Source organism: Ooceraea biroi, chromosome 6 (genome assembly GCF_003672135.1).
Source record: "Ooceraea biroi isolate clonal line C1 chromosome 6, Obir_v5.4, whole genome shotgun sequence".
NCBI classification, from domain to species: domain Eukaryota; kingdom Metazoa; phylum Arthropoda; class Insecta; order Hymenoptera; family Formicidae; genus Ooceraea; species Ooceraea biroi.
Genome location: NC_039511.1, coordinates 15,703,183 through 15,730,598, shown reverse-complemented (window position 1 = coordinate 15,730,598; position 27,416 = coordinate 15,703,183). Strand labels below are relative to the sequence as shown.

At 46.4% G+C, this 27,416-nt stretch overlaps 1 protein-coding gene across 6 annotated transcripts in view; it reads left to right on the top strand.

Annotated features, from left to right (window-relative positions):
• Nucleotides 1-27,114, top strand: part of LOC105284577 (mucin-12) — a 275,050-nt gene extending 247,936 nt beyond the window's left edge. For 2 of the 6 annotated variants that reach the window (XM_026970342.1, XM_026970346.1), the window contains 14 exons: nucleotides 7,184-7,256; nucleotides 7,609-7,649; nucleotides 9,312-9,470; nucleotides 10,320-11,405; nucleotides 11,489-11,607; nucleotides 11,719-11,879; nucleotides 12,107-12,378; nucleotides 14,205-14,445; nucleotides 17,208-17,342; nucleotides 19,234-19,434; nucleotides 20,238-20,300; nucleotides 20,684-20,952; nucleotides 23,129-23,346; nucleotides 23,837-27,114. In XM_026970342.1, the coding sequence (XP_026826143.1) occupies nucleotides 7,184-7,256; nucleotides 7,609-7,649; nucleotides 9,312-9,470; nucleotides 10,320-11,405; nucleotides 11,489-11,607; nucleotides 11,719-11,879; nucleotides 12,107-12,378; nucleotides 14,205-14,445; nucleotides 17,208-17,342; nucleotides 19,234-19,434; nucleotides 20,238-20,300; nucleotides 20,684-20,952; nucleotides 23,129-23,346; nucleotides 23,837-24,112 (3,314 nt within the window). In that variant the 3' untranslated portion in view covers nucleotides 24,113-27,114. The remainder of the gene's footprint in view (nucleotides 1-7,183; nucleotides 7,257-7,608; nucleotides 7,650-9,311; nucleotides 9,471-10,319; nucleotides 11,406-11,488; nucleotides 11,608-11,718; nucleotides 11,880-12,106; nucleotides 12,379-14,204; nucleotides 14,446-17,207; nucleotides 17,343-19,233; nucleotides 19,435-20,237; nucleotides 20,301-20,683; nucleotides 20,953-23,128; nucleotides 23,347-23,836) is intronic. The other 4 variants (XM_026970347.1, XM_026970345.1, XM_026970344.1 and 1 more) reach the window with 4 other exon arrangements.
• Nucleotides 27,115-27,416: the final 302 nt, after the last annotated feature.

The following is a 27,416-nucleotide window of genomic DNA, read 5'->3' as shown; positions in this document are numbered from 1 at the left end:
GAAGAAACTTAAAATTGTACACGCAAGAAATGCATGTGAACGATGCACCCTCTCATCATACAATGCGACTTTGAAACTTGGCGACTTTGAAAATTTTAATGATACTTTTAAACTCTATGGGATACAACAAACGCGCGCGTGTGTTCGAAACCCTTTAAATTATTGACGGAGATAGTAATCGTAAGTCGCAGTAGGGTTACCGCTCGTACGTTATACGTTACGAAAGGGGACAAAAGGCATTTTCGACTCTCGCTTACGCCGTTCCTCGTCTTGTCTCTCTCTCTCGTTTCTGCTCTCTCTGTCTCTCACTTACTTTCTCTGTCTTGCTCTCTATAAAGTTAGGGGAGTTAGGGCAGCACGGAAAATCAATAATTACGAAGCGAGGGGTGATGACTCAAATGCTGAAATCAAGGTCTCTTCGGGTAAAATTATTCGCCGTGTCCTATGATATAGCCATTCCATATCCCATTCCTTATCCCCGTTGTTACTCTTCCACTCGTTTCTTTGTTTATCTCACTTGTCGCCACGCGTCCTGCTGCCGATTGTCATCCGCGCGAAATTATCTGCACGAAAACGGTATCGTATTCGAGGAGTTGCGCTTTAAAAATTGGCAGAAATGACACTCTGCAAAAATATAGTGTTTAGACGCTTCCGGCTGTTGACGAAATTAATTTGTTTCAATAAACGCGACGAGCGTAACGCGTCGCGGCATAACTGGGCGCGATCTTTCTTCCTCGAAGAATCAAAGAGCTACCCACGTGCGTCACGCTGTAGATGCGCCATGGTGTGACAGGTGTAGGCTCGAGTGCATTCCAGGGTCTTAGGGCAGCGAAGACACGACGTGTCTAGTCGGGGAAATTTGGGGTTGATACCACGTCATACGTATAAGCCGCAGCTGTCAGCGGCTGGAAACGTGACTAGCATCCCAGCCGCTCCAAGCCACCTTATTACCACCCTGCGCCTGGCTGCCTGTCCTCATTATCCCCTTAACGTTTTCTCCAGCCGATGGCTGCGAAGATGATCGCTTTCAAGAATTCAATCTCCCGCGTTTGACTTTTCATCTGTCGCCAGACGATCATTACGCGAGATATTAATTCGATAATGAGGACCGATTCCAATTGTCTCAGATAATTTAATTAAAAAAAAATAGCATAAGCAATGCTCGCGATTTCAATCGTTAATTGACTGGATGGCCAAAACAGTTCTCTCATCGCGAAATCTCAGATACAGCTATGCAGCATGATAAATGGACACGATTAGTCGCGCTTACCAGCGTGACGGCGATACAACATACCAGAGTCGACCAAGCTGAGATTTTAATCGGAAATCCACCTACCTTTTTCTCTCTTCCTTCCACTTTGTCTGCCTTACTCTATTTCCCTCTCTGCCTCTCGTTGCCGAGAGGTGCTCTTGATCTCTTCGATTTAGCGTGACGATCGCGTGCACCCTTTTTTTTATTCGCCGCTCGCTCACATGCAGGCGTAAGAGCGTGTTGACACGCCATAAAACCGCTATCGGGAAATCCGTCGGCCGCAAAAACCACCCTTTCCGCGTCGAGAAAGACCGGCCGCGCGCGCGGCGGGGTCGAGCCGGCTAATAAAAAAATAAACTGCCCTGTAACTCAATTTTACGCTGCCTTTGCGACCGCACGCATAAAAAGGACCTTTACTCGCGCGCGAGGGCTCTACCCTCTCTTTAAAGGCGTCGTGCGCGCGCGCGCGCCTCCGTGTGTAAATACCTACTTTGTGACTGCCTCGCGCTGCCCTTTTTTTAGAACCCCCGATCTTTTCCTTATCCAGCATGTCCGGCGTGCGACTCCCCGTGGAATGGTAACCGGAAGCTATTATATGCATCGAGTACTCCGTGCACGATCAAGTTTTCTGCAGTTTTACGGCAGTTCTGTCGGAAATTCCTGTAGAGTCACCCGCGCGATTTTGTACGATTGAATTTACGCATACTATCTCGAGCTGTTGTAGTTGCATTCTCTGCACATGTTGCGAAATAGGCATTTATTTTTATTATTTTTGTTAAAATCTAGTATATAGGATTTATCTCGCGCCATGCTACCAAAAAGTTAACGTCACCTCAAGATGATTGTTGCTCTCACGGCAAATAACAGCCGCGTGCGTTAATGGTATCCTGTGTGCTCGCAAGGCGTTCTCAAGGACACTTTGCGACACGCGACTCACCGATTCTTTTCGTTCTCTGAAAGCATGAAAGAGTTGAATCACAAAAGTGCAATTAGTTAGCTTGATGCTTGCTCTGCAACGTTTCTACGTATTGCAGAGAAATTGAATACGGGCACTGCTCCATTAACGCACGCGATTGATGTACAGCTCGCATTATGAAGTAAACCTAATCACCTTAATTACGTCCCATTGTGTCTCTTCATCGCTGGCGGAGCGATAATTGATCGTCGACGAAGACAGGATACTTAAAAACGCGCGAGCATCAATTCGAATTAAATAACGCGCAAATAAATTCAGCTTATACCCCGGCGCATGAAATTTCGGCGTTACCGTCAACGTACGCTGCCCGTTCTGGGATTAATTGGTGCGCGCGAATATTCATTACACGTGAACGCTCAATTGCGCTGATTAACGACTTTTGACGGCGAGTTAATAATTAGCGAGCGGCGGCCGTCCAATTCTCCCCGATTATCTTGACGACGGCGACGATTTTTCCGTGGTCGAAACGAGAGTCTCGGCGCGTATCGCGCAAGCCGGCCGAATAAAACAATCCCGGTGTTTATGTACACGTACCACCCCCTTCCGCGCACCCTCACGTGAAATGGCTACAAAATAACACAATTACAACGCGGCCACGGCATCACCCTCGTGTGACCGGCGCTCGTCCTCGTTCTCACCCCTTGATTCCGCTCTTTTCTCTCTTCCCTCTGACTCCCGCTGCTCCATTACAGCGTGCTGCAGGGAAAAAGAAACGAAAAGAGAGGGAGTGCGATAGAGGGACCGGGAGGATAAGATCTAAAAAAGGAGAAAGAAAATGATGAAAAAGAGGGAGAGAAAGAAGATAGGAGGAAAATAGGGGTGAAGGCGAGTCTGACCGACTCGTTACAAGTCTATTCAGACATCCGGAAAGAACAGCGCGTGCCGGTATTCATTTTGTTGACCGGAACCATTATCTGCCCCTTCGCTCTTGTTCTCTCTCTCGCTCGCTTGCTCCCGCTATCTCTTTCACTTTTTTCCTTCACCCCGGAGCTTAGCCACCGACGTGACCGTTTTAAAACCTTACGGCTAATTTATTAATCCTACCAGGGCAACCGCGCTCGCCCTCAGTTATCCGGTGAACCTTTTTTACCCGGCGCTAATTAAAAACCAGGAAGCTTCAGCGATTTCCTCCCTCGAAATAAAAATAACAGCGATTTCCTGTATCACGAATTCTCTAAGATTCATAACGCGCCGTTTCGCGGCTCGTTGAGCTACGTTACCCCCATGCGTGTCGCCGCGGCGATTTTATCTTCATTCGAATGAAAGTCAAGCGCCTGTCGGCTCTTTAATCTTCGGCCGAACTCTGATTTCAAATCGAAATTAATCCGTCGAGTTTCTTCCCGAGGAATTACGCGGGGGCTACGAAACATTCCTGACAGCGTGCGCCGTCGTTCAACTTCGGAACTTGGAGAGCGCCGTGGCCCGCAAATAAAGCATGCCGCTAATGACGTCACGTATCGTAATCCAATTTATGGGGAGGTGGACGGCGCGGCGCGGCGCGCCCGCCTTAGGAAAAAGTCGAGCACCTAAGTAGGGATCGACTTTCTTTCTTCATCCCTCCTCCCCCGGTGCTCGGTTCTCGCTCTTCCGAAACGCGAAATGACGACCTGATGAAGTTTCTCGGCGTCACGGCGCTCGATTGGAGAGCCCCAACGTAGGTTGGCTAGGGGATCAGGCCCGGGCGGGGAGGATTAGTACACGACAAAGTTTATAAAAGTACGCTCACTTCAAGAGAAACCCTCCCCCGTCAACTAACCTAAAGCTGGCCTCCCCTTATGGGGCTCCCTCGGAATCCCTCTCCGATCCTCTAACACACGTGACAAACCTACCTATGTTTCATCGCCGTCATGATGTATCCATGATGATATCCGGTGTCCAACCATATAGTCTCACGCAAGACGAGATCTCTGCTGCCGCGGCAGATAAATCTCTGATCAAGTTTCAATAAAAATTTAGAAACGATTTGCATTAGATGAAGATTGTTACCATAGACATTACTTTTGTCTTCTATATATCTCGACTAAACTTGAATTATGTACTTATTATTTTCTAAAGAAGTGAAATCTTTTTACGAGACGCTCCATGAATATTGTACTTTATAAAAAATGTACACTTGTGAGTCCAGTAGTTATAAACGAATCATCGTTAAATGTTGTCTTGTGTGGAAGTTTGGGGCTAATAATAAATAAGAGAACAGCACGTGTATGGAACTCGTAGCCGTGTCCACCAATTAATATAGCTTTCAGTCGATCGTACTGTCTAATTCTGAGGAATGGGCAGGCAAACCTTTAGCCACATTTATCGTTTATGATTGAAATAAAGAGAGCCTTGCCGAACGGGCTGCTATTAACCGATTGGTACTTCTCGGCTACCTGCAGTGCACTAGCAACCCGTAATTGTCTGGTCACGCGAGGTCGCCCCGGGAATACGAACGCGATCATACGTGACGTGCACCATACCCACCATTAAGTTACATCAAGCGCACGACAGATGGTACAATTGGCCGTTTGGGCATGCCTCGTCCGTAGTTTCGCATTACCGTTACAAGCACAAAGGGAACTTGAAAAAGTTTCGAAAAAATTTAGGTACTGTCGACGCTAACGATTGGCTGATGCAGACGTTCGATGATAGGAATTGCGCGCCACTAAATAAGCCTCGACGAAGCATCGTCGTGCCGTGCACGCTGTCCACAACAATCCGCTAATGAATGAGGTATCTTCGCGAAATCGCAAACGAGGATCAATGAATCATAATGAATGTTAAAAGCGCTCCGGCGCTTTTCTAACTCGCACGAATAATAATAACGGCGATAAGTAACGGACGATGCTGAAAAAGGAAACGTGTCTCGTATTAATGCACAGATACGCGAGCGGGGAGGGAGCGGGAGAGGTGAAAGGACGTAATATCACGTGGCGAAACTTTTTTCCCGATCGCTGGAAGTTTCGTTCTGTCGCATGGGAACGAAGTATCTATCTGTTCTTTGTTTCGCGGACAGTTGTAGGCCGGCCACATACCCCGCATGGTACTAATCCTGGAGGCTTAGTCACGGGACAGAGAAATCCCAGAGGCTATTCACAAATGCGTAACTTGTGCGACGAGATCCAGGCTGACCGCACGCGAGAGGCCGTTTCTACCCTTCCGGACCACCCTTTCAACTTTCACTTGGGGCCTCTCGTCAGGATTGGGGAAACTCATCCTGAAAAATGCTACTAAATATCGTGCACGCTCGAGGAAGCTGTGCAAATTTTCTCTTGTCGAGGTATCATCCCCAAAGCCCGTTACAGATCTAGAGCGGAATATATTTATTGTAAATCATTGTCTTTCTATCTTTTAATTTTGCGCTTGTCTTGATACGAGCGTTGGATTATCGTTTGGTACAACGCGAACAAGGAATTTCTCGGACGAGAAATAAAAATTTTGCCAAGTAGATTTTTAACGTGGAACGGCACGGCCGACTGTTTCTCGCTGTGCCTGCACGCAGAATCCTTCGCCCCGACTGTTTAACCGTCTCTGCGAGGCATAAGGTACGCGTGATATATTGGCAAACGGGGAGCAAGCTATATTCTGGTTCGATGTGCAGAATAAAACTACGCGACGATGTCGGATACGTCGGCTGTCAGCCATTCAATAGTTAATTTCCATTCAACTGCTCGCGTCGCCGGCAGTACCGTACAAGCCGTACCGAAATACCACATTATTTCTATACATTTTGTGATTTATATATCTTTTATATTTATTTTTTAAATCTGTGGCAGTGGAGAGTTCATTATACCGACAATCTCTCTCTTTCTCTCTCTGTCTCTTTTTTTATATACATATATGTATTCGAAAATTTGTTTGGAAATATGTAAACGTTCCAACATTTGCATTTGCATAGTAGTTAATTAATATCTTTCGTTGGTTATACCGTCAATTAAAAATGATTTATTTGTAAAATGCAGATGTACAGTTTTTTGTTACGCGGCAGAAATCATTTTATAGATAAATGTTGGGGTATCAACAGCACGTTATCAAAGATGGAAGCACCACAAAGCCTTCACGCTACGGTAATATCTCCTCTTAAAGTATCGACTCGTACGCACATTTCGGATGGATGGCGGGACGAAAGTGGATTTGCGTGCAATACTCTCGCGTTAATTGGCCGCGAGTGCAAGATTATAAAACCAAATGCAATAACAATGCATTAATGCGTATTAAGCCGATGCCGTATTCCGGTCGGCGCGTTCCCCGCCGCGAACAACACTCGTCGACAGTGTAAATATCCAATTTATTCAGAATTACAGCCCGCTTGTGTCGGGATCATCAATTTCGGTGCAGAAATAACGCAACGCAGAGAGAGAGAGAGAGAAAGAGAAAGCTCGTCACGCCGTGCGCGCTCCGTCGTAGTAATTAATATCGAAACATAATGAGCTTAAAGCGGGATCATATTTTGTCGCATTTTCACTTTCTGCACTTAAGATTTAAGACATAGTAATATTTTTTTAAGTATTTTATATGTACATATTAACATATCGTAGGGAGAGACAAAACGATGAACAAGTAGCTAAGAGAAACAAGATCATCAATAGGATTTATTGAATAAGATTGATACGAATAAATTCATAGTAGACAATTAAATGAATTTTTATTATCAATTACATAATCATACATACATACGTGCGTGTATAGACAGTTACATCCATATCATTCATATCATACATTTAAAATTTTATTTAAATTTACGAAATCTGAAATGATTAAAGTTTATCTTACAAGAGGCCGTGTAACAAAAAGAGCACTCTCAGATTGCTGGATAGAGCTTGATCGGCTTAAGTCTACATAGATCGGAGCGAAAAGCTCATGCATAGCTGTCGCAAGCTCGACTAAAACCTGGCGTGCGTCGTATCTCATGAATACCTGACGCACTACTTAATAGACCAACATCTGGCTCTACGTGGCGGTTTGATTTGTTACAGAGGGCAACAAGTGCCCGACCCCAGGCTGCACGGGGCAGGGTCACGTGACCGGACTCTACTCTCACCACCGCAGGTAAGCAATTATCGGTAATTAACGTGCGCTCCACACTCAGCCACGGCCGATTACACACCTACGCGGTTTTACACGGGAGAATCGAGGGGGGAGCGTTATACGCACGGGGTGAGAGAGAGAGAGAAACCGACATCAATAAGCCAATTCGTGATCCACATATCGGAGAGCCTGTGCAACGCTGAAACGACAGATACGCGCATGTCGGGCATTCGGATCCGCATCTAGCAAAAGTTTAAAGGATGAAGGGACGCTGTTTGAATTAAATATACGCTCGAGATTCTTGAGAGGAAAGCTGATTTCTCCAGGAGCGCTAATTCAAAGTCTTTGTTAATCAGTTCCTATGTGCTTGCAGCCTTTCTGGATGTCCGCAGAAGGATAAGTTAACTCCAGAGAGTAAGTACCCCTCTACCGGACTAATTACTTCTTATCGTAGCTACATAGTGCATCTTCTTTTTGCGAGAGTGTTTTTCTCACGACGGGACGAGGAAGTGCCGAGTGAATCATGGCCGAGAATCAGTGTAAATGTTACAGTTAAATGATTTTATTGATCGCCGTATAAATAATTAATTAGCGTGTAAAGGGTATTATTGCAACTGCACTCGATTTTCAAACATGATCATATTGCAGTGAACGTTTACAATAAATATGTACATATTTCTACCTCCTAGCTTTTTAAAAATATTAATAAAATTGTTTAGTGTTCAATCGTTTAATGTTTAATAGTCTTGCTTTATATTGGTCACTTTGCAACGCTTGTTTTTAGGATCATTCTGTTGGAAAATATTTCGTTGCATCTCGTACAGTTTTAATTAACTTAACTTACTTCGCTCTCCGCGACTTCCTCGTCCCGCAACAAAAATATATTTTCGATACACAAAACGAGATTAGAAGGAGAAAATGGATACTTTCCAGCGACGAGCGCGGTGCACGCGTCGCGAATGCGTGTGTGCGTGTGTGTATCTGTCTGTTGTATATTCTTTGCGCTTTTCGTTTGCGGGGTAGAGAGCTTTATTTATTGCGTTCGTCTTACTGTTCTTTTCGTAGTTCATTATAGTAGAGAATTATATCACCACACTCGAACTTATATTGGTCGTGCCTACGAACCTCTGGAGAACTCGAGACACGGGCGGCGCGACGAGAGCCGGCGTACACGCACACGTCGGACACTTTACACGGACGACATTTGTGCGATTGAGTATAATTACGCAACGATCGGTCGCATGATCGATGTTGAGCTTTCCATCGACGCGCCGACGAGTTTCCGCAACCGCGGAGATAGCAATCTCCAATTAATGACGAGTCAAGTCATTGCGCGCGTAATAATGCTGGTGCGGCCGTTTGCTGCGCGCACGCAATCGCTGTCACAGAATTTTTATTTCCGTTCACGTCCCGTGAAGCCTCGCCCTGGCGAAGACCTTCGTCGAGAATGCAGAATCCTCCGAGGTGACGGGATCGATCTCGCCGTCGCCCGCTTGCACACAATGGAAAAGCGTTCTCATCGATGTAGCACACTCCCTTCACACAGATTGCAAGTTGTTGTGTTATAATTTTCTATCGATTGATTGATTGATTGATTGTCTTGTGTTTCTCTCTACCCGCTCGGTATACTTGATTGTACTGTTACGCATTGATTTGCGTTCCACACGTGGTGTGACGCCGTGTAAATCCGCCTCTCACACTCTGACCGTTTTACGTTTTCCGTTTTTCTCCCCTTTCTTTCGTGAACGTGTTTTCACGCGCAGCTTCTCTTTCTCTTCTCCGTTCTAAACGGCTTTATCCCGTTTTTTTCCCTCGTGAGAAACGAGAAACGGCGATTCACCGTCGTGCCTAGATTCAGCATCTTCCTTCTTTGGATTCTGGATTTCCTTCTGGGGAAGCACGCGGTACCCCAACCGCGAGATAATTATACTCAACGCATAAAGAGGGGCAACTCACCCTTACACCACACCTGCCGCGTGCGTGTGCGCCGCGTCTCTTTTCTTACTGTGTGTGCGTAACGCGTGTACGTGCCAAGACGTGTCTGTAATCACGCCGCGTGTCTCTGGGTTCTCGCAGTTCTGGCGATGCATGAGACTATATTGAAATGCCCAACGCCTGGTTGCAACGGTCGCGGTCATGTCAGCTCCAATCGGAACACGCACAGGAGCCTGTCCGGATGTCCCATCGCCGCGGCCAATAAGCAGGCCGCACGCGAAGCCCGACAAAAGGCTCAAGGTAAGGCGACACGGGACTCTTCGTCGTTCGTGTCTGGGATACGCTGGACACGAAAATCCTTGCTGCCCGACGCGACGAGATTAACGCTTAATTGCCGGGGACAGGGTAAAGTAATGTCGTACGTAAGACACGCATCTCGTTCTTCGCAGTTGCGCACGTGCGTGTCGTGCCTGCTCACGCGATGAGATGGCAGAAAAGTTGCCAAACTTTTTCGTGAACTTACGCGACATATTGATTGGATTTATCAGCGAAATTATTATTGTTATTGGTATATATTGTCAAGTTATCGCGCAAAATATTATCGATATTTTTCGAATAATTCTACATTTGGACTTTTGGATTTTATGTAAATTCTCCCATTTAACTCGAAGACTCGATGTAATATTAATGACCCAGTTAAAAATGTAAAAAAAGCGACACAAAGTATTTCTAGCTTTAGAAAAAAGTTTTGGTTCTAGAATGTCTGTATACAGTTGTCAATTATTAACATATTTTATTTCAGATACGTCATGTATATAAAAAAAATGAATAGCATAAATATTGCTCGTAGACTCTAGTTGTCTGTACCTCAGTAATGTCTTACTTAGGAAAGTTTCTTAATTTATCGTTCGGTAAGAGGTATTGTTCACTTAAACTGGGTCATTGAAGTGTCTTACGGTAATCGATAACTGCATGCTACTTGTCATGGTACTAGCAAGCGTTACAATGCTTCTTCGTAGAAAAGAATAGTATTTAATTTATAAAGATCGTACACTGATATCTCAAATTTACAAAATATTCCATCTCATGCATGCGCGCAACTCTTTCGCACACCCGCACAACTAAATACTCGCAATCTCTCGGAAATAGTGCCGGGAATTCCACCTGAGTACATCAGTACGAACCTGTTACCCTCATCAATGGACACAAAGAGTTACGCGCAGTACGGCTCCACAACGCAGGATACGAAGCCCGTGTTAAGCAGCCTGAGCTACGACTACTATTCGACGACGACGAAGAACACCGGGATTAATGTGAAACCCCCGAAGACTCCGGAAGACAACAGCTCGTCGCGTCCCGCGAAAGTACCCAAGACGGAGAACATGACCCTCAACAGCAGTTGTTGCAACACGCTATCCACGCGCAATCAGAACACGGGCGAGCTGTTGGTTCCCAAAACGGAGGACGCCACGTCCTGTCGGGTAAACTCACCCCCGCCGCCGCCACCACCGGCAGTGCGGCAGGCATACGATTCCTACATGAGTCAAGACTCGAACTCCTCATCCATGTCGTCCATGGACGCGATGGGCTCGAGGCCGTCCATAGGAGCGACGATCCATCACCCAAACCAGCACTCGACGCACCACGTTTTACCGATGCAACCGGTCGCCTATCCGATGCCTATGGTGGAAGACACCAGGATGAGTCATCAGATGTCCCAGAGGTCTCCTTACGAATCTTCCGCTATGATGGCCGCGGCGGCGGCGGCGGCTGCCGCGACCACCACGGAGGAGCTTTATCACCACAGATCAGCGGAACACGCGCGAGCGTACATGCATCCCGGAGCGAGCAACATCGCACGACCAGTGGTGACGTATTCCAACGACATCGCGGCCGGCAGAGGCTACGAGAACGCGATAGTCAGCGCGGCCAATCACCGACCCTACGATCCCGGTACCACCGCGACCTACGAGAGATACGACACGCAATCATGCGGGCCTATTCCGTCGCAGCAGCAGCAGCAACAACAGCAGCAGCAGCAGCAGCAACAGCAGCAACAGCAACAGCAGCAGCAGCAGCTCCACTCGAGGGCGAATATGTACTACCTGGGGCAAACCGGTATGACGCCGGAGGAACAGGAGCGAGTTTATCATCAAGAAGCCGCAGCGGCCGCGCAGCAGCATCAAATGGCGATGGCCGCCGCCACGGCAGCCGGGATGATGAAGACCGAAGACGGTAATTTACTCTCGAAATTGTCTCGCTGCGGATACTCGGAAATTGACCTACTGCTAATCGTCTCGTCTCCGTAAATGTTGTAGTGAAGTGCGTCACGGTCGCGCAGGTGCAGCAGATGCAGAAGCCCGGTGGACCGCCTACTTCGCCCGGGGGGTCAGTGATGGATCTGTCCACCTCCAGTGTCACCTCCACCAGCCCACAGGTAAGTCTGAAAGAGCGGAAAGAGCGAGAAGATCAGACTAATTCGAAATACGTGGGAAACATTTTTATGGGTGGATCATTATTGCATTTAACGACTACGTGATGACGACAGGCACCACCCTACGGCTCGAACAGCCTCAGTCCGCAGTACGGAGGAGGACAAACGGTGGGAAGTAGTCCTCAGGCGGCAGCGAGTCCCCACTTGACGGCTAGTCCTCAAGTTCCCAGTCCTCAAGGCCAGACTCTTGATCTTAGCGTCAATAGACTGCACAGGTATTCGTCAATCTTGAGACTAACGATAACTAACGTGAACAAAACTTTAAAATGTCAAGTTTTTGGAGGAAATCATTTGCTATCTTTATTACATCATTATACGTGGAAGTCTTTCCTCACAGTAGAAAAATACAATGCAAAATAATCCATTATTGTTGCCATACAATGTAACCTGCAGATAATAATATAGAATATATTCTGAAGCTACGTTTCCTTTTTTTACACAGCGGTGCACCCAGTCCGCAATATTCTACCGGCCACGGAGAAGCTGTCGCGGTTCCAGTGGGCCCGGGTTTCCCAGCACCTCGACCCATCGAAGAGCAGACTGAACCCGTTGATTTCTCAACGGCGAACGAGCCGGTGAATTTCAGCGGGGGTCCGGGGATCAGGCCTGTACCCGGGTTTCCGCCGCCCGGAGTGCACGTTGCGGCGTACAGTCGCGAGAGCACACCCGACAGCGGGGGTTCCCACTACATGGACGCCTACCGAGACCCTACCGGTGAGTTATCATCGTTTATCGCGTAACTCTGCAGGCAATCTATGATCTGCGTCTCGAAGATGCTTTATGATGTCGCGACTGTAGCCAGACATATTCTAACCGGTTCTTATTTCAGAGCGATGAGAGATTTATCGTGAAAGTTGTCTCTCGTGCAATTTTACATTTCTCTATAAGAAACGTTATATTTTTGTTAAAATCTTTGCAAAAATTGTTTCGTCTTTTATTTCTCAAATTGATTACGTGTGCGCACGACATCTGACATTCAGTTTTTATAATCCGTCATGAAAAGGAAGAAGATGAAGAGCCATTTCAGTGCATTTTACGATAATGTCAGACCAAGATGAGATAGAACGAAAAAACAAAAAATAAATGCGCAGACACGCAGAGGAACGCTCGACAGCACGTTTTCTTAACACTATAAATTTTAGCCGGCGTATTCGGCGGGGAGATACATGCGAAACGTTAATGTGTCCTTACACGGTCGTCCTGTAACGTCAGGCGATAGCGGGGGCGGCGAGGAGGAGGCGCGTGGATGAGGGATTCGGGAGAGAACAAAGAGCCCGACGCCCCCGGGGGTCGGCAAGGGTGGCGAGGGACGTAGGTAGGGATGAGGGACGATACGCGGTTACAACCGTCGAATAAAAATTCACCAGAACAGTACATGACTGCCATAATAGGCACCTATGGCCGAACTCTCATTTTCCTCGGTCTCTTTATACCTTGGCATTCCAAACCAGCGGCCCATTCTCCCCCTCTCATCCCTGCCTCCTTCTCACTCCCTCCGATAGTCCCCCGGTTTTCTCCCGGTTTTTCTCCATCTCTGTTTCTCTCCCTTTCTCTCTCTCCTCTTCTCACTCTCTCCCTCCGTCCTTCGGACTGAATGTGCACCGTGCGCACCCTTCCCGTCGAACCACCCCCTGCGACGGTACACGGCCATTGTTAATTATCAATATTTCGCGTACACGTAGTGCCGGCAAAAGTCCGGCGCGGCCGATATTGTGCGGACTCTGACGCTGGGGAGTAGTTATTGAAATTGAAACATTCGAGCACACACAGTGCCGTGTTCCCCGGCCTCGGCACACACAGTGCCGCTCGTGTTCGCGCGACGTCGCCCGCGTGCGCGCGCGCGAGAGAGCGCACAGTCGGCCTTCCGTCCGTCGGCTATTTGCACTGCGTGCTCTCTCGACAAAATGAATTCTTGCCAGTAAATAAACGTGTAGATTTTACAACAGTTAATCAAGCAGCGGCCTGCTCCTGTAGCGCGCCTGTGTTCGCGCTATTTCCGCGTCTCCCGTTCGAGCGCGATTACATGGCACACATGTGCGTATTCATGCGGAGTGTCCCAGAAATCGTGCGCTTTCTTTGTACCATAAAAGTAGAATTGCGAATATCACTCTTGGTTGACAATAATGCTGTCGACCAATCTCGTGATATTAATTCCGGATTATTTATTTATGTCTGATTACAATTAGTAGACTTTGAAGAAATACTTTAATACTTGTTGACAAAGAAAGGTAATGGAATCTTCTCTTTTTCGCTTCACTGACCATACATTAATAAAAATTTAAAATTCGATTATCATAGTATCAAATATTAAAAGAGTAATGACAAAAAATTAAGATTTTTATGTAAGATGAAGCCTAAATTTCGAGTCATCTAAAGAACTTATACAAATTAATAAAATGAAAGAAAAATTGAGATAGATATATAATCATATTTTACATTTCCCTTCTTGTTTATTATTTTTGCACAACATTAGCTTTTCACTCTCTTACGATTATTAATATGACCATTATTTTACATTATGTAATTCCTTATCACGTCAGGTTACGGACCTATGAGTCCTCATCCAGGATACGGAATGACCGGCGTTCAACCCGAATATCCCGGGAACACGTACACCCCTTACCCTACTGCAGGTTACAACTGCGGTGGAACTTACCCGAGTGGCCCGGTGACTTCCGGTTATCAGATTCCAGCAGGTTACAGCCCGGCACCGTGCTATAGCATGCCACCTCCGCAGCACACGGTTGGACCTCTCGATAAGCCATCTGGCAAGGATGACAGGTAGGATGTCTCTTTTATCTCTTTTGAATGGAGTATCGCGATTGTAATTATTGGCAACACTTCTGGCTCATTGCAAACTTTTATTTTCGTACTGTAAATATGATTTTGCGTCCGTCGGTCCAATTGGAATTATTACATTTAACCAAGCAGTCGGAATGAAACTTTGTTCAAAATACTTGTAGACGTAATAGCTCCCGGTTCAAAATATTCCATCAAATGTGTCACGATGACTGATCAATATTCTCACTGGGTACTTAGCGCTTCGTACTCGCAGCTCTCTGATTACATTGAACGAGCTCACATTGAACATATAATTATTAAATACACTTTTTTAATGAAACTTAAAGTCAGACGATCAATTTAGCGCCAGATACCTGGTGAGAACGCGTAACGTTATTCGTAGTGTGAGAAAGGTAGCATTATTAGAGAATACGTCCACACGTCGTGCAGGCGAGCATCGCGAGTTCTCGCCTTTGGTACTTACTTGCCTTGCGGAAAGGATCGCACGAATCCTTCATGCGATAGACTCGTGGTCGAAGCTTGAAAAGGCATGGAGGCGGCGGCGGCGGCTAACATCAGCGACGGTGGGCGAGATGAGACGGGGGGGGGGGGGGGGCAAAACTCGCGCATACCCACCTCCATTTTGTTAATTAAAGTAATTACTCTTCGTACCGAAAGTGCCAACCTTATTCTAATTGACGTGAAGCTCGGCGGTATGGAGAAGGCGTGGTTGGGCGTATAAGAAGAGAATGAGGATGAGGCTCGAGTGGAAGGCGCGCGCGGGAAGAGGGGTCGAGTGGAGTGCGGGAGGAAGATGTGGGGGTTGAGGCAGGATAAGGTTCAAATGGGGGGTGGGGTATAATCAGTTGCCACCGCACTGGATTATGGGCCGAGACCCGGCGTCTCGTCCCTCTCCCCTTTACTACCATGGCTTAGAACCCGGAACACACCTCCTCGGCTATCTCGGGCCAGAGCTGCCTTCGTCCCTTTTGCAACCTGACCGCGATCCAAAATTGTGAGTCGCGTTCCGCGAATCTCGCGTGCGTCTCCGCGCGATGGGCGAAAGTGCGAGAAACAAATCTTGCTTCTAAGTCAAATGTTCACAAATGCGATGATACCTTTAATGTCCAAGTATAAATATGCTAAATAGTTCTGGTCGCGTTATGCAGTTTGAAAAGAAAGTTAATGTTAGTTAAATATAAAATTGTTACTTAGCAGTGAAGAGAGAAACTGATCTACTAATTTTTTTGTTAAAATATCGTTAAGATGCTATTTCTTAATAATTTTCTTAAAAAATAAATCATTCATGTTAAGCGCAATTTTCATTAAAACTGCTGATACAACGTTATTCTACTTTATGATATTGCGAGATTATTATTTCACGTTTATCAAAGTAAATGATGATAGTAGACGTACTCCTAATGAAATATCCCTCTTGTTGCACGAAATTTGAGGGATTTATGAAATAAAGGATATGTTCGCTTATTTCATATATATATATATATATAAGATATTAATCTTTCCACGTCTCTCCTCCAATCGTTGGCTTTATTCTTATTGAAACACTATAACGTGGAACACGTACGATCAGCTGAAACCTTGGCTAAAAGCAATCTATATCCAAACTTCAACTTTATTAATAGCAGCGGGCAATATAACTACCACCCTTCACGTCCTAACTATATTACCGTCCCTCTCTCGAAAACATATTAGTACACCCTGATCTCGGTTAACCGCTTGAATGTATGGAAGTATCAAATATATAAGCTTGATTGAGAAAAAAGTTCGTAGTTGTCGAGATATGACGACTAAGATTTGTTTAAATTTATGCCGTTTAATCTTTCTTTAACTAGAAAAATTCTTAAAAATATCATTAAAATCATTAAAATAAGAACATTTGAAACTTTGATTAATTTTATCATAGTTGTTATTCACATTAAATACCTTTTACCTTTTATTTATATTTTATACCTACGTTTGCATATCAAATATTGCGCCTTTCGTTTAACGCGGATAATAAAATACCAAGTCAAAGGGTTTATTGCACAGTCGCGCAGCTTGACGGCGCCATCTCGAAGACAGAACAACGTAGACTACAAAAACGCGAAGGTAGATAGATAGTCCGACGGCGTACCGGTGAATTGCACTCAAGTCCGCATCCGTCGGCTCTCGGTTGCCCGGCAATATCGCGGCCACTCAAGGGCCATCGAGGTTTCCGAGGTTTTCTCATAGCCAACGACGGCTCGCCCATCTACGAGACTGCGATGAGACCGGAAGCAAGAGCGAGGCCCGCTCTCCTCCCTCGACTCCGGCCGGCGCACGTTCCTTCGGTGTGCCTCCTCCTTCGCCCCCTCCCGCTCTCTTTCTCTCGCTTTCCGACATTTTTTCATATCACGTCGTACACTGGCTCTTCCACTCGCGCCCCAAGAGAGAAGTTGCGAAATGCAATATAACTTTGTGCCGCCCTTTAACTGCAAACCGTATACGCTCATATCCGCGTTTGGGAAGATGACCCACGATTGTTACATTCAAATGTGAAGTACATTCAAATTATGTCGGACAGTCTGCTCGAGTGTCTTGGGCAAAATAATTTTAAGCGATACATCAAATCGCTGAAAAAACACACTGAAACGAACAATTAAGCAAAAGTACGCGATTGAGGGCTCTTGCACTCGAGCAGCAATGGTCAGAGAATTGTCGATGATTCCGTAATCAGACCAGTTAGGGACTCGCAATTTGACGGCTAATGTTGTTCGGTGCAGTATGAGGAGGTACTCGTTGAATTTCTCACCTCGGCCCGCCCCTCGTGGTCGCGATGGCAAGGAGCTGATACAGTGTCCCACGTCGTCATGTGATGGCATGGGTCATGTCTCAGGGAACTACGCTACCCACAGAAGGCAAGGCAACATTGACGTTTACACCAAGTCTTTGACGCTCGATTATGTATATATCGATATGGCGATGCAGCACGCACGCACGCACGCTACATACACATATACATATACGTGCATATACCTAAATTTCTGCTGATCCTCCTGGTTTGGTTCCTCGACGAAGCTCCCAACAGTTATTTTCATCCAGAAACGGTAGATCATGATATATCCTATGCCAAAAACACACACATACACACAAACACATGCGACATTAAATAAATTTGCGAGAGTTACATTTACATGGATGGTTCTTGCATCGATGCATATTGGTGGTCCGTGGCGTAGTTGCTTCTTAAGTGTTGCGATACGAAACATACGTCTAGAAACCCTATTTTCTCTCCTAGTTAAGCGGTTGAGTTGTACATCTATTCGATATTATGTTGCCATCTATCTATATATAACGTACGTGTGAATATTCAATGGTGCAGCTACCTTGCATAAGTATATGCGATATATAGCCTTTACTTTTCTGTTACGCGATCCACCTCTATCTTTCTCTCCCCCCCCCCCCCCCCTCGTTTCATATGCCTATCTACTATTATATTATGCGATACCAGAGATGTGTAGATGAGCCTCGTATTATAATTGAATGAACCCCCAGTTTCATTTTTCTCCTGACTATTTTTACCCGACCCCTACGAAAAGGGATGGCAAAATCAAAGTCCGGCCTTGCGGAGAAATTGGCATTGCTGAAGGTCACCCGCTTTCGATCGCGCGACTCTCACGTTCGCTTGCATACATATATATATCTATATATATAGCAATCATTTAACAAATACCCGTTCGTTATAATAGCCGCTTTCGCCAGCCTCGAGTGGGCAGTTTCGTAGCGAACTGTCGTCGATGACCATGTCATAGCAGAACCGTAAACCGATCGAAGGAAGTACGAAGGCGGTGAGACCGTCGCTTTGCGATACACCACGGGCGAAGTCAATTGGCAATTGGCGAGTTTCATTGGGGTCAGGTGTGAGTGTGCTCCCTGCTCTCCCTTTCGATGTTCTTAGAGTAAGACCGATCAACTTGATCAACTTCGCGAGCCCGAAGCGCGATTGATCTTACGAGCGACACCTCATGAGTGATCCAACTGGAACACGGCGTTGCCATTTGCATGCTACCAGACACGGTCCGTTGTCCGCCCGCATCGATCACAATCCGCACGACATTCGAGGGCTGTCCTCGGAGCGTAAGACTCGGACCTCCCTGATCGTCCAGCGTGCACGATCGAGAACCGAAACTCGAATGCGAGAATGCGAGTCTTAAGTCTCCCTTCCCCTGAATGTCTTCGTTCGAACTGGACGCAAGGCAAGTCGTCCAAGTACTAAATCGTAGCCAGTGCAAGATCCGTTGCACTGATCTCGGTGAGCCAACGTCTCTCTTCGATAAGTACGCATTATAGATCGTAGCGGCGATTACCAATTAAAATAGCGATACTATACATTAATTTATATTAACGGCGTCACTCGTCACTCGTGCGATTCGTACAGAGATTTCGATCGATCCAGCGAAACGAGATGTTCGATACTCATCGAGATCTAGAATACCGGGACGTTGATCGTCGTTGAAGCTCGAGCAAGAGCAGTTTCGAGTCATGTGAGTACTCACGGCAACGTCGCGTAATTTGCATGCGATGTGTTGCTGAAACGATGGTTGGACGTTTCTGAGGTGTGCGTTCGTGAGCCGAAGCCATGAGGATTACCGCGTTGCGAAACTTTGCCGGATAACGACACGTTGCGCACTATAGTATAATGATCAAATTTCGAAATATCAGAAGTTCTCGCAGTGTACGCAGCGCGCGGTCTTCATGGCGTTCTTGCAACGCGTTAAAAGATAGAAGAGAACTTTTCTTCCTTTGCAGCCTGTCCGGATGCCCGCGAGCCGACCGCTCGCAAATCCAGGCGCACTCCCAGGAGCTCAAGTGTCCCACGCCAGGATGCGACGGTTCTGGACACGTCACGGGAAATTATTCGTCGCACAGAAGTTTGTCCGGTTGCCCGCGAGCGAACAAGCCGAAGAGTAAACCCCGAGATGGTCAAGATTCTGAGCCCTTGAGGTCGATGTGAATACATTTCATTTTTTATGTCCTCTTTATCCTCTGATTATCCTCCTGTCCGGCCGGTCAACGCACGTTCTCCGTTTTTATTCAATAAGATAATTAATTGTAAAATTCTCTCCACTAACCGCTTTCATTTTTAATAATTTATACTCATTGGGTAACTTGGAACTAATTAATGTTAAGCAAACTTACCTCTCTTTATTACTTTTTTTTACATAAACTTTATAAAAGGAAATTTTTTAATCGCTTAAGATGCATCGCAGTGTACTTAGACGTGCAGAAAATTGCGGCGTATTTGTAGTCTTCCAAAAGTAATACAGTTTATTTTTCATTATCACGACAGCTGTTTACGAAATTTTCGGTTCTATTATTGAATGCATTTGGCGAATAGAAATTAACAGGCGACGCGAGGGGATGAGATCCGAAAAGAGAGCGCGGATTATCGCACGGGGTCGGCAGGATTTGGTTTCGAGATGCGATTACGTCTCGCAAGTTCTGCAATTTGAGGGCGCGGCGGTAATCGCGATCTCAATTTGCGTTTTCGTCGCGTTCGCACGTTGCACGTAGCAGTCGACGCAGGTATCTTCTCGACCGCATTGGCACGTACCGGGAGGCCGTCGCGCGAAACCGTAAGGGGAAATCCCGTTCCCTCGAAACCGCATCCTAACTCCCAGCCCCAGTTACACACCCCGCGCAAAAGCGAAGACGCTGACTAATAACTGGCGGTTTCCGCTCGTTTCACGCTCGCTCTGTGTGGATGGATTATGTGGTGGTGGTGACGGTGGTGTTGGCATTTTGGACTACAGATGTCCAATCCCGGGTTGCGACGGGTCCGGCCATGCGACCGGCAAATTCCTGTCACACCGCAGGTAAGGCTCGTAGAAACCTTCACGTAGAAATCTTGCCCGAGGATGATCGCACGCTTATCCCCTTAACGCACGATTAAACTTTTCCGGGGTTACAGTAACAAAGTGCTATAAAAAAAGAGTTACCTTCTATATAAGTTATTAAGTAGAAAAGTTATATAAAGATTGAGAAACGTCCTGCTTTTAACTTGTCGAATATATTAGCACTACGAGTCTTCCGAATTTCGTCTTTTGCATTGATATTTCAGTTGTGATTATAGCCCGCACGCGTTTGTTAAAGATTCGACTTTGGTAACGCGCGCTTTAACAACATTCACTACGATAAGTTTGGTAACGTCTATTAATAACGTATGCGAGCCTCATGCACCCTCGTTTCCTTATTACAGCGCATCCGGATGTCCGATTGCAAACAGAAACAAGATGCGGGTGCTGGAGTCCGGCGGTACTGTCGAGCAACACAAGGCTGCCGTGGCTGCCGCGACGGCCATGAAGTTCGAGGGTGTCAACTGCCCGACACCCGGATGCGATGGACTGGGTCACATAAACGGTTCCTTCCACAGCCACAGGTCCCTGTCGGGCTGCCCGATCGCTAGCCACGCCGTGAAGAAACCGAAACCGGAGGATAACATGAGCATGTACGGCAGAGGAATCACCGGTGAGGATCCAGTTGCCTCTGATGACGCTTGCGGCTGTCGATACTTAACGATCGAAGAATAAAGAATTGTCAGACAGAGAGAAAGAAAGAGAGAGAGAAAATACGCTGTGCGCGTGAAACCAACAATTACAAACTTGTGAAGGATTCTGTCGAGCTTTCCATGAAAGAATGATCGCTCTTCTCGCGCGCAGCTGCCAAAATTGAAAACCGCGAGACCCGCGTTTTCCTGTGAATGCGCGGTAGAGAAAGAGAGAAAGATAGAGAAAATGTCACGCGCTAGATAAGACAGTTTAAGTTCGCTCTCTGTTCTTTTCTATGCTTGCGCATCATGCTCGTTCAGAATTCAATGTCGATCAATGTCCATGTTGATCGAAGAGTCTATACAAGGAAAGCCGGTTACGCGCGATTACGTGCCGGTTCGCGGTTGGACTTCTGGACGAGCACGGTGCTACAACATACGGAATTATGTATCTTTCTTTGTAAACTCGTGCATATCTAACCTTGTACTTGATCCCGTGCTATGCCATACTCTGCTCTTCACGCAATGATGTGCTGTCATACCAATGAGGGTAAACCTCGTTCCCTGTCCTTCCGTTTTTCTTGACCGTCCGAGAGTTCGCGTTTTTCTTTCGTTTCCTCAGTTCTCGAGTGTCACTCTCCCCCCCGTTTCGACTTCTTTCTTTTTCTCAGTGATCAATGTTCCAGATTTGTGCGAATGAATACCGCGAGATACTTCAGAGATACGAAAACGATGAAAAGAAAGGATGTCACGAGTAGCTCACAAACGAAAGAGAAAGAACCACCTGAATCGAGTGCGAACACGACGGCGTTTAATTCACATCACTTCACTTTTGTTCTCTTCCTCCTTTCGATTCGGCCCCGCGCAGGAAAACTCCTCTTCCCTCGTTATGTACAAGACAGAAAAATGTAAAATCCAAAAAGAAAAGAAACCAAAAGAAAAAAAAAGCAAAATAACCGTATGTCTTAATGATGAAAAATAATGTATTCTGATTTATTCTGGGATCACGATCAGCTCCTTTCGTGTTGAGCTTGGAGCACGGTTACTTTTGAAGGTAAGGGACTGACGTATTCGCCACTTGTTTCCTATGTGTTTTCGGTGTTACATACAGAAATCCACACACCAGTATCTTTACTTTTACGAGACGGCGTCCGAGTGTTGGCGACAAAAATTCGCGAATCGTACCTCTCCGCCGCGAGGCGAAAAACAGATCGCCCGACGCGACTCTCTCGACCGTCCGCGTTTTGCGCGCAGCAGAATGCCGCGACAAAATGGCCAGCACTCGGGGTCCTCTGTTACTTTTTTTTTTCTTCTATCTGGTATGATGGCACCTCACGCTAAATCCTCGAGACACCCCGACATCTCGTCCCGATCATGCCATTCCCGTCACGGCACTCCTCGTCAGGTTCGTGCGTCTCTTTGCCGAGTCCGAGCACACGCTTGATCGAACGAGCCTGAAAAAATGTGTCTCTCGCTTTGTCCGCCGAGATGCGTTTCTCACTTTGGCACGAACCGTACGCAGAAGAAACCGTATCGTCCCATTATCTCGAGACAAGCATTGCAGTGACTTGGGCAGAGCGAGGCGAAAGGACGCGCAGCATCGGCAGATGCATACGTCTTGCGGTGCACTTGATTGGAACCTGTAGATATATATACAGATCGCAATTACGTCCAAGCCAACCGCATCGCCTAAGTCGCTGCCTGAACCGATTCCTGACGTAACTTAAGTGCTCGCTACATTTCCACTACGTGCCGCGCAAAAGTCCCGCAAAAACCTATTCGGATTTCTCGATCTGACTGGCCTTTTGATCGTGACTGTCTAAAAGAACTTAAAAACGAAAAACAAAAATAAGAGAAACATTTTACGGGATTTCACCCGAACGCTTCCATTTTAAGTACGTAGAGCTCGTACGAGTTTCCGTCAGGCTTGGGAACTCGAGTCGTGCCGGTTTCCAGTAGCTTTCTCAATCAATCCGCTTCAAGATCGCATTTCTGCGACGAATGAATGTCGCGAGTCGCGGCACGCGCATGCGCGGCACGCGGTGCCTTTTGCCGCGTAAATCGAATCTCTGGAAACCGGAAGGTACGATTCGCATACATAACGGGCATATGAAACGGGCAGTCTATGAAACTGGACCGTGTCTGTCCTGTCCTCAGGGTTGGAAGCCGGTGGTCCGGCTCACGGGGGTGCGGTGAGCACAGGTCAGGGTAACTCGAGCGGTAGCGGGACCGCCGGTGCCCAGGGCGAGGATCTCTACACACTGGAGGCCGAGATCACCGAGCTCCAGAGGGAGAACGCCCGGGTCGAATCGCAGGTCCTGCGCCTGCGTTCGGACATCACCGCCATGGAGCATCAGCTCAAGCACGGAGAAAAGGTCAGTGCCTGCTCGGTCGGTAGTGTACCGTGCGTCGATTAAATAAATATCTAATCGTTCGCGATGCGCGAAATTTGAAATTTTCATCAGGTTTTTCCATCAGATTTCTTCATCGCTAAGCGCCAGGCAATTGCGACCGTCGCGTCGCGCACGCGGCTAAGTTGTTTTTCCCGTTTTAGAAGCTTAGTTGGACGAAAGTAGCTCGAGTTCCGTTGACTGTGCGTTGATAACGTCGGTGTCGGTGACACGATCGACGATCAATCAGTTTACCTGGCTAAAGCTTGAAGACGAGGAAAAACTTGTTGAAATAGCTTCACTTTGCATCTGTGTAGCATCTAAAACACTCGTTGTAACTTTGAAATCTCAAGCACTTTCATTGCGCTTATGATCAAGCGTTTTTTGTTGTTTCTTATCAATCGTGAGTAAGTCCGGTCTCTCTCGCAAGTATTGCCAGAGTACGCGCCAGAATTGAAAACGTTTGTTCTTGCAGGAAACATCGTCGATAGCCCAGCGCAACAATAATCTGACGGAGTACTACCACACGCTGCGCGACAACATGATCTCCCTGCTGGAACAAGTGCGAATACCGAACGCCCCGGGCGGACCGCAAGAGAAAATAGGCCACGAGAACTTCGACAGTTACCTGACGAAGCTGCAGACTCTGTGCACCGCCGACGGCTACTGCGCCGACGAGAGCAACCGGCCGATCTACGAGACGGTGAAGACCGCCCTGCAGGACTTCACGGTCCTGCCGACAGCCATCTGAGACCATCCTTAAGGATCGGCGATTGGGTACCGAGCGCTGCTCGGAGCTCGTACTTGCGACTAAGTAAGCTACACGATGCGGATTTCGTACGACGCGGATCGCAGCCATTGCCTCTCGTTCACCGGAGCGAACGGCGCGAGGGAACGGCGCCTGGTCCCTCATGAGAAAGAGAAAAAAAACAGAGACAAAAAAGAGAGAGAGAGGACCGCGCCGATCGCGAGCGAGCTCCGGCCGGATCGGCCTACGACCTGAAGAGGGAAACCCGACTTCGTGATTCACCCCGGATGTCGCGGCGAGTGGGCCGCGTGCGTCACAGAATCGCGAGAATTTTCGGACCGCGCCACGTGACGCCCCTCGTCGACCTCCTGGCACCCCCGGGGTCACGTACGCGTCATGGGTAACGACGTCGGTGAAAGTCGTTGTGGCCGGTCGTGCACGCCGACCGGTGCACGGGCGCTCATGCGTTGAGGGGTAAACGCCCTGTAACGGCACCTAAAACCGGATGACGGCTCCGACGACGGCGAGCGTCCTGTCCGAGGGTCGACGGACTGTGTGATCGGCACGGGGCGATCGACACGTTGCTCACAGCGATATCTTTTGTACATAATGAACGATTTGCGTCGAGTATCACGACCGAGGGTGGCGGTCGTCGCTGCCGCCCCCGCCGCCGCACACGTACACACTCTCGCACGAGTAAATGTAAATACACAGAACGGGAGAAATGCATTTATATATTATTCGACGGGTTATGATGGTTGTCGCTCTATAAGTCGTGTAAAAATGATCAGTCTAGCTGTGTATCGGATTCTTATGCCGCACTTATGCCGCTGTGTAACTGTTATTATATTACCGTTTAAGAGTCGCGCGAGACTTACGAGGAGACCCACGAGGGTTGGCTCCACCAATGACGCTTCTGCTGAAAACCCGAGGGCTACTTATAAACCAATTTATCGGCTAACCATTTACCAGCTAGTCACTATTATTATGATTATTATTACTACTAATGATTATTACTATTACTGTAACTGTTACAACCAGCCGGGTCGTTTCTAGCGACTGCGATCCAATCGTCATTATCGCTACCACTACTCTTACTACTGTCGATATAGTCACGAGTATACCATCGTAATATTTATATAATATTAACGAGTCTACGAGAGGAAGGTGCGACGCGTTGTCCATAGGCTGTACATAGTACTCACAGAGATATACAATTACTGTAAGGATAAGTATCGCAGATGGTGGCGAGCTGCGACTTCGGTGGAACGAGGAGGAGACGTTCGCGTGACGCACGCCTCTTCGTCGCGGGAAGTTGTCAATCGTGAGAACAACGCATTGTCGAATTTATGGCTGTCCGAGGCGGATCATCGTGGGAGATGATCGAGCCTTGATCATCGTGCAAAGAGGACGCAAAGGAGGGAGATCGCGCCGCGCGTTCTCGCAGGATGTACGACGCAGGCCGATTCGGTCGGAGGATATATATTCGTTTGTGCAATAATTTCCGCATGCGTTGCATTCTACCCTGTACATTCGCAATCACTTACCGCGCCCTGAGATACGTGTACATTGCTATCGACGCGGTTGTTACTGTTCCGTTGGTTTCCGTGTGGTTTTTCCTTGTGTTTTCTATTTATTGTACGTTTTCCTTTGCTGCTGATTCGAGAAACGCGCGGGCACAAGCTACAGGGACTTGTAAATACCGAAAAAGTATGACTTTCAGTCGTGGAAATCGCCGCTTCTCGTTGGAATTGTACTACAGCGTTATTATCACCTGGGACACGTCGAAGTAATCTCCGGTTTTGCTGGCTAAATTTTGTACACACTTACGTCACCTTCAATCAATCGAACGATCGACATAGATGCAAAAAGAATTTTAATACCATCGACGACGGTACAATGAATGGCAAGACGAAAACAGACGACTTGACTTGATTGAAAAAATATGAATATATAAGGAAGTATATACATATATATTAATACTTAAAAGATTATGATTTATCTTAAAAGAGTATGATTATAATTAATCAATTGCCCCTGATCAAACAACTGTCCCAGTCAGTGGGAAATGGTGTTATCAGTATTACGTAATGTACATATTTTTAATGTTTCATTCTGATATGGGCTGTTATGTCGACCGCGGACTGATAACGTCAAGATCATTTTAAAACAGCAGATATGTCGATCGGATGATCACTGATCGCCGGCGTGGAAAGGTCTATGCTATTTTAAAATTATACTACGTTCGTCAGCACTATGGGTAATGAGTACGACGGATACGATGTACATAAAGAAATGGGAAACCAGTTACGAAAGAAAAACAGAAAAAAGAATTAATTGTTTTTTGTCCGACGAGGCCGAGATGAAGCGAGAGATGCGTACGAAAGAAGTAAATACTTTAACCACCGTGTAGTGAGAGTAATAAAAAAAATTAAAGATAGCGATAGTCGACCGACAATTACGAATAATCTCGACGTTATAATTATTCTTGTCACTATCATTATAATTATCATTATAATTACGGTTATCATTGTCACAATCGTGCGGGCGTTCTTTTACGGCGAATTAGCGTAATTGGCGAAAGCAAAAGGGGGGGATGAGAGATCTGAGGGGGCGAAAAACTCAAATAACCAAAAATCTCGACGGTCACCACATTTCTCGACTTTCCTATCTCGAATTTCGTTGCAAGATTAATGTATTCCGCGATCTTCATATTCATATATCGGTATCGTTCTTATCGTCATCTACTAGTCATGATTATTGTTGATGCTATTAATATTATTATAATTATTTTTTTATTATTATTATTATTAACGTACCATTGTTTTATTATTATATTATTATCATTATTGCTCTCAGCTTATAGTCACTATTGCCGTTATGTTTTTATTCTTATTACCATTATGATTGTTACCGTTAATAAAAATCTACAGGTATATAAGTTCAATAACGTGCTTTAAGTAAGTATAAATGTTACTCCGATTGAATAAAGGGTATTTATCGATGAATACTAATTATCTTTCCCATACCTAAATATACGCATGTTCCCAATATCCGTTTGACAAAAGATCAAGATACGATCGCGAGTCGCAAATGTCAGAGGCATGAATTAAATGAGAATTTTGATGAGGTTTTAATTTAATGAGAACGTATCCTTATCGACTTCATTATTAAATTTGAGTGCATATTTTTGTCTTTATATTATCAAGGTGTTATTATCTTCAGGATAATAATAATGCATTTCTCGTGCGATGTGAGATCTGGCAGGAAACAATAGTGGAAAAGAAGGACGTGAGAGAACGATGAA